This window comes from Solenopsis invicta, chromosome 10, assembly GCF_016802725.1.
Source record: "Solenopsis invicta isolate M01_SB chromosome 10, UNIL_Sinv_3.0, whole genome shotgun sequence".
Classification (NCBI taxonomy): domain Eukaryota; kingdom Metazoa; phylum Arthropoda; class Insecta; order Hymenoptera; family Formicidae; genus Solenopsis; species Solenopsis invicta.
Window position 1 is genome coordinate 8,202,069 of NC_052673.1, and position 14,130 is coordinate 8,216,198.

At 27.9% G+C, this 14,130-nt stretch overlaps 2 protein-coding genes across 4 annotated transcripts in view; one reads left to right on the plus strand and one right to left on the minus strand.

Annotated features, from left to right (window-relative positions):
• LOC105202476 (octopamine receptor beta-1R) overlaps window positions 1-14,130 on the plus strand; it is a 99,602-nt gene that overhangs the window by 60,157 nt on the left and 25,315 nt on the right. The gene's annotated exons all lie outside the window — the stretch shown is intronic.
• LOC105202472 (histone H1) lies at window positions 4,188-6,538 on the minus strand. Of its 2 annotated transcripts, none has more exons than XM_011171026.3 (2): window positions 6,060-6,538; window positions 4,188-4,340 (listed from the first exon to the last, which is right to left on the minus strand). In XM_011171026.3, exon 1 carries the CDS (start codon window positions 6,506-6,508, stop codon window positions 6,062-6,064), a length of 447 nt encoding a protein of 148 aa, XP_011169328.1. In that variant the 5' UTR covers window positions 6,509-6,538; the 3' UTR covers window positions 4,188-4,340; window positions 6,060-6,061. The 2 variants fall into 2 exon arrangements, with proteins under 2 accessions (XP_011169328.1, XP_011169327.1); XM_011171025.3 differs by having other exon boundaries at window positions 4,196-5,166.

A 14,130-nucleotide genomic window follows, 5' to 3' on the forward strand; every position in this document is an offset into this window, starting at 1 on the left:
GTCGGTTACAATATAGACATTAACATAAATAAATTAAGGAAATACATTCAACAGTGAGTTCTTGCTAAAAAATCCAAAAATTCAGTAATGTTTCAATTGTCAAAAATATGTGAAATAATTACATTTTATCAAAATATTGAAAAATTACAGAGAACGTCAGCACGTCAGCACAAATTTAAAAACGGGTATGTTATTGTCAAACGAATAAGTGAGATTGAGTGAGTCACTATTATAGCTCAAGTTTGAATTATATAATAAAAATTTTTATATTTCCTCTACGTTTTCTCTACTCCTTCCTTCTATGAACAAAGATATCGAGGAATCGGGAAATTTTATACTTTGGGACACATCCCAGCAAACACCATGTTACATGTAACGTAAATGTTAGTTGTAATTTCCCACTCAACAATATAACTGTTATATAACACACTCGTTATATAATCAGGGAAATTTTATACTTTGGGACACATCCCAGCAAACACCATGTTACATGTAACGTTGTGTTTGACGGGATCATTATTGTCCGTTTACGGTTCATATTTTTGACACATTGCCGTCTGCATCGGATTGATGATCAATGATTGTTAGTTTCGCGGCAAATTTGAGAGTTGTTTGACAGCTGACGGTATGCATAAGTGTCATAATGGCATGCATAAGTGTCTGGTAAAAAAATGTGAATGTTTTGTGGATTTGTTCTGGGATTTGTAAATTGAGCACACACATGTTGTAATAGGAAATACAAAGGTTAGTAAAGACAAGATTAGATAGGGGAAAGTCACGAATACTGACATACAACTTTGTTTTCGAGAATTTCGGGTAATATTTCTTAAATTAAAGCTAAAATAGAATTAAAATAAAAATATAAAAATAAATATAAACAAATACAAAATAGAAAGTGTTTTTTTTTTTATTAAATAGTATAGCAGTTTCTATAATACTGTTTTGAACTTTGTAATAATTAATGTGTTTGCAACATACTCTAAAACGATCGATTGAGAAATTGGACCCCAAAACTGGCGCATTAAACAGTAATAGCAGAATTTAGAGGCCTCTTAGAAAGGAAGTTAATCATAAAGTAAATAGATAAAATAAATAATAAAATAGATTCTTGTTACTTAGTTTCTTTTTGATTTTAATTTTTAAATGGTAAAATATCTAGCATAAAAGTATGATAGTTACCGTTTCTAAAACATTTATTTTATTATCAACACACGTTGCATCGAACAATGTATAAAATTATTTCTATTTTATGTACAAATGTTTGATAAATTTTTATTTATGTGTTTTTATATGTATGTTGGCCGCGTGCGCAGACACATACATTTATTTGAAATTTATCTGGATTATATCTAAGAAGGAAGAACGAATAATGCAGTTTCTACAAAACTGATACTCTGAACGCACGATTGAAACATTTGTACAATATATATTATAAATTTGTTTTCACGTTGTGTAATTTTTATGGAATAATCGTGATAACTTCATTGGTTACACGTATACAGCGTGTTGCGATAGAAGTGACGATATTTTGTATGCAAACAAATATAAAAGATAAAAAGTAAAACTGTATATTATTTTAACATGACATATTATACATATTACACATAGATTGGATACTGTTCGTAAATATTTAACTTGAAACGTTTGACTTATTATTAATGACAAATTATAAATAAAAATGAATAAAAATAAATTATCTGGTTATGATTTATGTATGAAAAGTAGGGTTTTATAAAAGTGCTCTAAAAAAAACAATTACCACATTGTGCCATGATATTTTATTGTTAATGTAACATTCTAATTTTAATCTAATATTTACAAAGACAACATAAATTATATAAGGATATAAATAATAATTTTAAAGTTAGTTCCGGAAAGATTAAGACTCTTTCTGGAATATATTATAAAATTAAATTACAAAAAATTAATATAATATTCTTGAGATCTTTATTTATACAAATAAAATAATTAAAGTTTCGATTGATTCGATTTTTGGAAAACAATTAGATAAGTTTTGCGAACTGACACCTTTTCCAACGCATATGAGGAAATTTATGTCACAATCACTTAAATAGTATGACGTAATAGAAATACGTTGTACGTATTGTACATTTACAGTAGATAATTAAGTTAAAATTAAAAATATACAAAAATAAATGATAAAACATAAATAGATAATTTGGAAAAAAGTAAACTTCTTATAATTTTTTACTTTTACAGATTTAATCTTTCAAATTGGAATTTTTTGAGAGATTGGATTTATATTGTTTAGTTATTTCTAAAGATTTGAGGGACCGCTAAATACAAAAATAAAGTCAAAATATAAAAATTAAAAATGGCAGATCTAATATAGCAAATTTAAGAAAGAAAATATTATTAAATTATATTAAATTAATCATATAGTATTACATTAAAATTAATGAAATTGTTTGTAATGGTTATTTTTTTCTCGCATATGCATCAATCAATAGCATATTTCTTTTTTATAAATAGTTATTTTTTCCAATCAATAAAAACGAAAAGCTTGAAAATTATACGCGTTTACACATTATGTATAGTATATGTAAATATATAATTAGAGAAATTTACCTATCAACTATTTGAGTGATTGTTATATAAAAATAATATTGTGCATCATGTTGAATCTTTTATGATTTGTTTGATAACTTTCCGATCTTATTATCTAAATTTTTTATATTTTTTATTTGTATTTATATCACTATATTTTTCAGTTTAAGTTTAAACAATTTTATTTGAAACAAACTGCAGTTGAATTAAATAGCTTGATATTTATCAAAGATATAATTTTTTTAAGACTTTAGTTTACACATATGTACTATTACATTAGAAAGAGCTAGTATTTTACAAATTAGATATGTTTAGAATTACATAAAACATTAAAAATTTCAATTCATAAAATCATTTTAATGAAGGTGTCAAGCTCGAGAAGTCATGTTTTGTACGTATTGACATGTTACTTCTAAATGTTAGAAATAGATGCCGTTGTGCACTCATACATATATAATAATTTCGCAAAATATAATCACAAAATATAATCTATACCGTGTGATATACTGTAATGTTATGAAATATTCTAGCAAACACGGCGATGTTTCAGTAACGTCTTATTGATGTTAGAAACGTCATTAAAACGTTATTAAGACATCGTTTGACGTCATCTTGTTTGCTAAGATGGCTGAAAACTATAAAACAATTATTTAATTTTAAAATAAGTATTGAACTATAAACCTCAATTATTACACCAGTAAATTGTTGGCAAATTGTTGTCAAGTTGCCATCTAACTCGCTTAAAGATTGCTAATAAATTTGATGCCAGACATTCGATCCAATGTATGTCAGCAATAAACTCGTGTTTTGCTGGCAAAGCTGACTGCTTACGTGCGCAAGCAGTCAGCCAATTGGCAATAAAAACTGAGCAAGCTTTACGTAGTAGGGCAGTTGTCTAATATGAGATGGCTCCTAATATGAGAGAGAGATAGCTGTTTGACGCAACGCGCCCGCAAACTCATAACTGCGTCTTTTTACACGTCATAAACAAACGTAGCACATCAACGTAGCAGTTATGAATTTGTGGCCGTCTAGATAAAATAACTAGCTATTTCATAATAGGAAATTCTCATATTAGGCACTTTTACTCTATTATTTGGTGACAAATCCAAGGCAAAAACTAAATAACAAACTGTGCAGCGTTGTCTGACGACAAATTGACGGCAAGAATCGAACAAGCTTTGCGTAGCGTTGTATTTTGTGCATTACGTACACGCACAGACAAATACACACACACGCATCGATTATATGTAACATATTATATATATATTTGCGTACATACATGCATGTGTGTATATACATACAGGGTGTTCATTAATGGTTGTCCCCACGTTTTACCATAGAAGCACGCATTTGTTATTTTTAATATAATAATATGTTAGAAATACATGTCCGTCGGTAAATCAGGCTCCTATGGTAAAAAGTGGGGACAACCATTAATGAACACCCTGTATATATAATTGCATATTAAGTGTTATAATTTGAGCAAAAAAAATGTATTTACGCAATAATATTTAAACGTAAGAGTTTTACTAAAATAACATATTCAAACATTATTTTGGTAAGCAAATACGTATGTAAGATAGAATAGATAGGATAAGATAAAATTAGAAGTATCATATTGTAATTATTTAAGATTTATTTATTTACATTTCATAGACATAATTATTTATAACGTAGCAAAGGCATGTTGAGATATGATTGCTTATTTTCTTAACTGATATTCTTTCTTAACATGTTGCATGCTGAATGAACGGTAGGGTCATGAGCATCTGAGAAGGAAAAAAATAATATATTAAATAATCGGCGGTTTTAGTTTAGAAAGAGTGATATTCAATATCGACGCATAGTATATTATTTATATATTTATTGTCAATCTAGTTGGGCAAAAGTAACGGATATATACAGATATTACAAATAAATAATCCAAATTCTTTTTACAGTTAAAAGTTTATTTAAAAATTAGTTTTAATATTTTTGCTCTTTTGAAGTTGTAATGTCAATATATAACTATTAAAAATGGCATCAATTTAGCGGAAGGCGCAACATAATCTTGAAAAAAAGTCAATTTCTATTAAAAAAAATGATAAGAGTTTGTATTTTTTACGAATTCCAATAAGAAAAAAATGTTGCAAAAACTGCGAGTCGACTTATTTTTTTTTCCAGCAAAGGTGTTGTACGATATACGCATTTTGATTTAAAAGAGATGATTTTAATTTGACAAACAGTGCAGAGTTGGAGACTCGATAAGGCCTGATCAAGGGCGTGATTTATTACGAGCTGTTGGAACGAAATGAAACAATTATTGCAGACTTGTACCAACATCAATTAAACGGCTTGAGTCAGGAATTGGAACGAAAACACTATACATATACTAGCAAATGAGAACGTCCTGTGAAATTGCGGCACGACAACGCCAGGCCACACGTTGCTTCTAACAATAAGACAAAAAGCATCACAATGAATTTCGGTTGGAACGTCTTGTAGCACCAGATGTAGCTTCTGTGTATTCACCAGATGTAGCTTCTTCGGATTGTTCCGATCGATGCTACACGCTTTGTGCTGCACCGATACACATTTTTAATCAGTGAATGAGATCTGAAAATGGTTGGATGACATCATTATGTCCAAAGACGTAGCATTTTTCCGAGAAATTCATAAGCTATCCGAAAGATAATTAAAATTGTAGAAAGCAACGGCGAATATTTTAATTGAAAAATTTGTATTACTTTTGTAATTGGAATAAGACCGTGATTTGTATAACATAATTCAAATTGAGAAACGAGCAGTTTTAAACGCAGTTCTTAAATTGAATCAATAATTGAATAGTAATATCACAGAATTAAATTGATTCAATCAATTTAATAATACGTATTGTTAAATTGATTGATTCAATTTAATTTTGTGATTTTACTTTTCTGATTCAATTTAAGATATATGTTTGGAACCGAAATATGACGGCAGAATTAGAAAATGTATTGTACAAAGAATTAGAAAATGTATTTGAAAATTATAAGAAACGTATTCGGCACTAAGATCTTTACCTCTTTAGTCGTTTTTCGATTTGCATTATTTTCTTTTAAAATAAACTTTAAATTTAACAAAAAAAATTTGAATTTATTTGTACATTTAATATTTTTACTGAATTTTATACAAATATTCTGTGTTTTTTTCTAGTTTTATGATTATTTTTATGATTTATATTTTTTTAAAAGCAAACTTAAAAGATTTTGTAAAAAAAATACATATTTTTACCTGAAAAATTTCAACAATTATATTATAAACAATTGTATTTATATATATTTGAATAATGCAATTTTATTTTAATTTTTTTATTTAAAAAAATTTTAACAAAAATATAAAAATTTAAGATATGTGTGCACGTATTTATACATATTTTATAATTTATGAAAAGTCTCAAAGTCCAATTAGATTGGGCAAATGGCATACTATGCGATATAAAATATTGCATGAATTGATATCAAACTTACCATTAAAAAATATATACTCGTAAAGTTGACGAGAATCTTCTCCTGGCACAAGCTTGGGCCCTAACTAGGGCTTCAGCTACAGCTGCAGCTTCAGATGCAGCTTCAGCTACAGCTTCAGCTTCAGTTAGAGGGTCAGGTTTTGCTTCGGCTGCAATTTCAGATTTAGCTTTGGCTATAGCTTCAAATACAGGTTTAAGTTTCGCTTCAGCTGCAGTTTCAGGTTTAGCTTTGGCTATAGCTTCAAATACAGGTTTAAGTTTCACTTCGGCTGCAGTTTTAGCTACAGGTTCAGGTTTAGCTTTGGCTACAGCTTCAGGTACAGGTTTAGGTTTAGCTGTTGCTATAGTTTTGGGAGTGGGATCAGCTTTGGCTATGGGATTAGCCTGTATCAGTGGATCACTTGTGCATATGACAATCACTGCGATGAACAAGTATTTCGGAACTTCCATTGTTGTGTTTTACACTTTGCATTACATTTCCGCTGTTTTATATCTCGCGATGTGTCGATTTATTACAAAAAAATATGTATATAGCTCAGATAAGAAATTGTGAAGTGTAGATAAAAATTAAATATATTTTTGTTATTTATAAAGTCGTGACTTCCGATATTTTTTATTGATACATAAGATAATTTTGAAATAATACGAAGATAGTTTGCCTTAGTACTTTTATACGCAGAATAACTAGAAAAATTATAATATATAAAAAATTATATAATTTTTTTTATTTTACAAACAAAGGTGACTTTGAAATTTTTAAAACGGCTTTATTTTATATTAAAAAAATGTATATACGAGTACACTGTGTAATGATTTTGAAACCGCGCAATTTTTGTATATAACAATTTTCTGTAACGTATAATTTATAAGTTTTTTAAAAGTGTGATTTGGTATTTTATTCCGTATAAATATATAAATTAAAAAATAAATACATAAAAAATTGTATGATACAATTACATATCTTTACATATCTTTTTTGAAAAGTATGTGTTTTCTTTATATCAATTAATTTGTTTTTTTTTGCATAACAAGTACAGTTAGAAAGTAAAAAAACGAATCGTTTATGAGAAATTTTAATTTTGTATCAAAAGTCAGAATAAAGTATAAAATATTTTGTAAACTATTAATTTTTTTAATAACTCTGTTTAAATGTTTTAATGTACAGAATAATTGGAATAATAATATTATGTAAAAGATTAAATGATTCTATTTAAAAAATAACGATGATTTTCATGTAATCTTGAAAAAAATATAACTATGTTGCTATCATTATTTTTCTCTTTTCAGACTATACAAGTTTTGTCTGAAATAGGATTACATGAAAATCTTCGTTATTTTTTAAATAAAATTAATAATTATACATTTTTTACAAAATATTTGAAATACACGGAAAAATAATCCTAGTTTAATCAACAAATATTTGGATTAAATAAATTTTGGTGCAATTAACAGAATTTTTGGTTATTATAATCAAATATTTTGAAATGCAATCAGAAAACTTTTAGATATGATATTTATATGGATTTGATTAATACTTTCTGGTTGAAACTACCAAAATTTTGTATATTGGGAAAAAAAATTTGTTGAAAAACTAAAATATTTAGTTCGATACGTGCAACTAAATATTGAGTTGGTCTAATTAAATTTTAGTTAAAAAATTTGAACAGTTGGCATGAATAAACTATACCTTTTTTTTATGTCACTAAATAACTGTTGAATCAATTCAATTTTTAGTTGATTGATCGGATTAATATTTTGTGGAATTCGAATCGAATTAATAATTTTAACCAGAAAATATTTTAATTTTTTAACAATTTTTTTCAGTATAGCAGCACTGAGCCGCTATACACACATCAGCGTTCTATTGTATTTGCCATAAAAAGAAAAGCAAACAACGAAATAAAAGGCGCAGCATTACCAATTTTCATTAATTCCTACAGTAATTCTAATTCGTTTTGAACACACCGATTGTAACTACCAAATTTCCAATTAATGTAATCAAATTTTCTTTCAGTTCATCAATTTTTTTAGGGGAATCGGAATGCATGCAATCAAATATATCTAGTTACCTCAACCAGAATGTAAATAATCAAAGAATTATAGGGTATAATAAAAAGGCCTGTTTTCGCTATGCTCGGGAAAAGTAAAGTAGATATCGTTTTTTTAGTTTTTGAGACGAGCAAATAAAAACAAACTTTTAAACATTAATTTAGAATAAAAATAGAATGCACTTGCTTTTACAAAATTTTAATTTTTCACAAAAAGGCAATGCTAGGTACAATCATGTATCACTAGTATTCAATAAAAAAATCAATTCAAATGGCCTCGGTTGCATCACTGTACAGAGGTCTCCCTCCACAAATTTTTTTTTACGAGCAGATAAAGAGTGGGGGGACTCTGAGAATTCGAAAAACTTCCATAAATAAAAATCAATTTGACACGAGTTGCGAGATTTGTAATCTGAGGTAACATAAAAATGCTATTTAATAGCGAAAATATCAAATATAACGGTTGTGCACTTGCACGAACGCGTTTAAGACTTTAAGGCTTTCCCCATCTAGCGGACCGTCGCGTCGTGCAAGCGAATGGAAACTTTTCTTTACTTCTGATATTTATGTTACTAAATATAACATTTTTACAAGATATTTATTGAAAATTTAATTTTCCGCTCTTGCTGATCTATCGATCGGCTATCGATAATCAATAGGAAATTACTGTTTTCCGTGCAATTTTCGTTTAACTTACTTTTTACATCACATTCTGTACACCTCTGGTCACATTGTAAATATCACAAAAGTTCGTTTATTTTATTTATGTATTATTCAAGTCTTGGATTATTATTTTGTCTTTATCGCTTCCGCGTGTAATCAAATAGATCTGGCTCTTGCATGAAACAAAAATCCAAGTTCTCTATGCCTTCTTTGCTCTAAGAATATTTTATACTTTTAATGTCAAAACGTGATTTATGACACCGTGTACTATCGATACATATAACGTAGCGATATGTCTCGCGATTGACTGCGACGCATTTTTCCGATTTAAACTCAATTTTTTATGTGTTTCCATCGTGCGATATAATTTTTATTAACACCGTCGGATTGCTCGTTTCAAAGACTATAAAAGTAATGTCTATTTTACTGTCCTGTGTACAGTAAAATCAGGGCTTTTCGTAACATTTCATTCTTCTTAACACTTTTTTTTTCCTATCAAATCTTTGTCTTTCTTTTTCGATTCTGTTTCTTTATTTTTAAGAAATTCGTAAATTCGATAGAAAGTTTATTCTTGCTTATCAGTTTTCTCATCACGAAGTCCTGCATTGTTCACTTCGACGATGAAACTTTCCTCTTAGTTCAATGTTTCAAGGTGCAACTGCAGTTGTAGTAGTTACGGCCACTATAATGGAGCACGTGCTGCTCATTTACAACTATTTGCAGTTTAACAACAACAAAAAATTAAATCAGGTTTACTGATCGCTGTTAATAGTTTTGGTTAATAATGTTTTGAAATTAATATTAAGTCTTAAGATTACACTTGTAGATACATTTTTATTATTTTTTTATTTTTATTATTAATAATATTATTAATATTTTATACTTCAAGTCAAAAAGTTAAAATCCCAAGTTTTATGAAAACTTTAAATTAAAATATTCTCTTAAATTTTACAAGATTACATTGAAGTAATTAACAATCAAAAATAAACGCATATAGCGAATCGAAAGTTTCATAAAAAATAAATAAATGAAAAAAATTACATTTCTCAATTATGAATAATAGTATGGACTTTGTACTGACCAACATACGCGCAATATTATGCATGTAGATATTGTAGATAGATATTCATATAAACATATTATATAGAATTTAATTTGAAAATTTATTTTCGAAACTTTTGTTACAAATTTTTATTTTAAAATAGAAAAATTCTTTACATCGTCTTTGAGAAACTATCAACTTTAAATCGATTCTGGAATTCCTATGAAAAGAATAGATACGGTGTATACGTGTGGTTTAAGTTTCTACGAAGTTTACAACAAGGAAGACGATACGCTATAGTGATCGATCGGAATATGAACTGTCGTATCCATCGTATCTAACTAGTCGTAAGTGGAAGAGTCTCAACTATGGTCTGGCATGCACGATGTCAGACCCGATAATAACACGTGTCACGATGAGTTCGTCAATTTTGATGTGATGCATGAGATTAGTGTGATCGGGTTTGATTGACATCGAGTGTAGCTGATGATCATTACTGCAGCTTTCAGATTCCACGTATATATTTTATTTTAATTTTTGTATATGTATATCTCCTATCGCGCGTGGTTTTTTTTTATTAACGAACATTTCCATTAACTAATTTAATTCTTTCAGGGCGAAAAGTATATTTAGTCTAAAATTTAGAATTTTAATTTAAAATTCGTAGAAAGCTTAAGGTTTTAATTTGAAGTTTTAAAAGCTTAAAATTTTTATTTGGAGATTAGCGTATAAGTTACTATCAGCTCGTTTTATATTAAAAATTGTTATATTACTGCGAACAAAATTTCGTAATTAATGTTTTTACTCAAATATTTTATCTTAATTTTGATTTATCTCTCTGATAACTAAAAATTAATTTTCTTTTTTACGTGAAACTGTCTTTCTGATGAAATTAAATGCGCACGAAGAAATAGCAATACATTCTTATTACTGGTTTTGAATTTTAAGTATAGTTTTTTTTGCAGTTTTTTTTGATAAATCCTTGTCTTTGTGACAGAGCAACTTGTTTTCGGAATAGAAAGAAATCAGAAGAATATATGCAGACGTTTCTTTCGCTCTCTTTGATATGCTAAAACTAAGAAATAGTCGCAAAAGAAATTTGCTATGCACATCTTTAAAGAAACTTTCTTTGAATCACTTCTATCAATTGCATGCCCATGAAGTTCATCATCACCAATCGAAGACGTGTTTAAATTGGCTTTTGACGTTCGTCGTCGAAAGAATTATCGGAGTTTTCTCCGGAATCGCGGGGAAGGCGTTTCAGCTTAAATCTTCGGTAATTGAGCTTTAGACATCATCGTCTACATTGTTATCAAACATTGCTGCATGAAGTCCAATTTCATTATCGAGAATATTAAGTTTCTTTTAAATATAAAATATGTGGCTTTCATTTCAGCACTGTTTTGCAAAAATAAAATTTTTTAATTTTATTAATTTACATATAATATAAATATTATTTTCATCAGTAACATTTTTAAAAATATTATTGAAATAACATAAATAGTATAAAACGCGTTTTCCTTTTTTGTACATTAATACTAGTTTAGTAATTTGTTTTACAAAACAATAACAAAATACTTAAGGAAAAAATAATTTTCGAATTATTCTTCATATGTTACAATAAAAAATATGTACACATACGCATATATATGTTTACGAATGCGAAGTCAAGTGGATATAATCTTTCGTGGGTCAGACTTTCTATTGTGAGAATTTAGTCCTGTAGGTCCGTTTTCCATACAATTTACTCCATTTTCAATTCGAACCACCGGCAGACTGCTTTTAGCCCTCGAATACTAGTCGCTATTTCCTTCTGCTTTCCTAGTGCTTGGAATATATACGGTAACTCACGTTCTTCCTCGTCTCGGAATTGGTGGCGGAATCGCTTTAGCAATTCCGATGTCGCTCGCCAATTTCAAAGCCCACGCGGCATCCGCTCTCTCTCCGCTGAAGAAAAGCTCGTCCATGAGCACTTTTCCCTCAATGAGTCCCGATGGACGCGTTTGCGAGTCGCTGAAAATGAAAAAAAATGTTCCACTTTAATGGGAACTGGTGATAGCATTGTAGCGTTTAAGCATATTGAAAAACTGCAATAAATTTATACCGAAATTCGCAATCATTTATGATAATGAGGAGAAAATAGTATTATGACTTTCATAGGTATTATAATCATTCGTATCCATTACTAGATTACAAATTCTAGTAATTATTTATTTGGTCAGCTCGTCATTATATAGTGGCATTAACTTTTAAAGGACGAGTGGGATTTTTTAAATATTACAGATTTTCTTTAAGCATAAGATTTATTACAATTAATAGTATTCTTTGCCTCGAAACATGACATTGTTTCAGAGCCACTATAATGATTTCCCGTCCTTTACACTCTACAGTAATACTAATATTTAAAAATTGATAAATCTTTTAAAACAGTTTTTTTGGGTTCGCCGAATTCAAATTTGATGTCAAAAATTTAAAAATCAAAATGGTAAATCCAATACAGCGGTTTGACAACAAAAGGAATAAATTTTCGTAAGGTTAATACGTCGATACACAATAGCCGACATTTGTTAGAAGGCATTTTTTACCTTGAATTGAAATATGGTTTATATGAATACATCAAATTTTTGAAATTCTAATGTTCATTTCCATCAATGCAGATTAACTTTGATCACAATTTAAGTCACTCTTTATGTTTTTCCAATTCTTAGAACTAAGGAAAGATAAAGAGTATTAAATTGAACTAAGATCAATTTAATCTGCGTTGGTGGAATTAGTGGTGAAAAAAAAAAGAAATAAATATATTCATATATTTCGCCATACACGTGTAGGATTTGCTGTATTTTATGGTAGTATAGAATGCATTGTGGAATTACTCTACGGATTAAGGCGTCAGTTTGTATTTACGAGAAACTAGCAGCCACCTATCGATTAATTTCAATATTAGGAATCTAACAGAACAAGTAATATTAACGATATGACTAGGAAAAGAAATTACAACATACTATATTATACTACAATATAAAGAATAGCGCTAATATAGTAGCTCTTGTTTTGTAAAGATTAATACATTGATACCAGGCTTGGGTAAGCTAATAGACTTTTTTACCTAAATTAAGTTAAAGTTTATGGTTTATAAAATTAATTTACGTTAAAAGTTACATGAACAAAAAAATTAGCTAGTTAAAAGTTGCGTTAAAAGTAAATTAACTTGAGTTAAATTACAAATTCATAATTTTTTAAAGTTAAATTACTCAAAACTATTATAATATGGATCATCAAACAAACTTTATATTTTATTTGTAAATTAAGTTTGTATGAAATAACAAAGAAATCTTATTTGTTATATGGGAATGCATTTTTCTTTTATAATTTTTTCTTATACATAGACAAATTTTGAACTTAGGAAAAAAGTTAATGAATTGAAGTTTATGCGTTTCAAAAATAATTAGTTAAAGTTAAAAATTAAATTATTAAAAATTAGCTAAGTTAAGTTGAAAGTTAATTTTTTAACTTTATTATTTAACTGTTAACTTTTTAACTAGTTATTACCTGATTCTCTTTGATACGCGATATTTATTAGAAGATATTTGTTGAGACCGTTTCAAAATTTTTTCAAAGTGTATATTTTACACACATTCGTATGACAATACGCTCAAGTTGAAAAAGTATATAGAAGTATGTGTAATTAAAGTAAATAAGTAAAGATGTTTTCTGACAAATGTCGGTTATTGACATGTTCTTGCCGCTGCGCAACAGGCTACTTAAAGAAATGATTTCATAAGTTTTTAATCATTAAAATTTTCTTTTTAATAACAGAGATAGCATTTACGAATGGCCACAAAATTTACAACAAAGCAATAATATTACTTTTATTTTTCTTTCTAAAAGATATTTTGTAATTTTGAGTCTGGAATCAATTAAAAATACATTGACGAATGTAATCGTTAGATTTTCGATTTCAAGTATTGATTGTTAACAAAATAATTGTACAAAATGTAAATAAATGCAGTATTATCCACCACCCTTTCTTCTCTACCAATGTAATGTTTTGTTGACTTTTATTTAGCAATATTATTATGTATCAATTAAATAAATTAATTAAAGTAAACAGATTTAAAATGAGATAATGATTTTACGTATCGCTTTTCGTTCGCAATACTTTAATTTTCCTTCTATTAAACTATTTAACGATTCATTTTTTATGTTGTATTATTCTAGGTTCTTTTTTATGTTACTATACAGAAAAATATTATTTTTTCTATTGAGATTTTAGATCATATCAATCGCGATTATATCAACTGCAATTGTCGGTTAGTGAT

Bases quoted from the DNA above. Each gene is read 5' to 3' on its own strand.
- LOC105202472 (XM_011171026.3), bottom strand. From the start codon at position 6,508: ATGGAAGTTCCGAAATACTTGTTCATCGCAGTGATTGTCATATGCACA.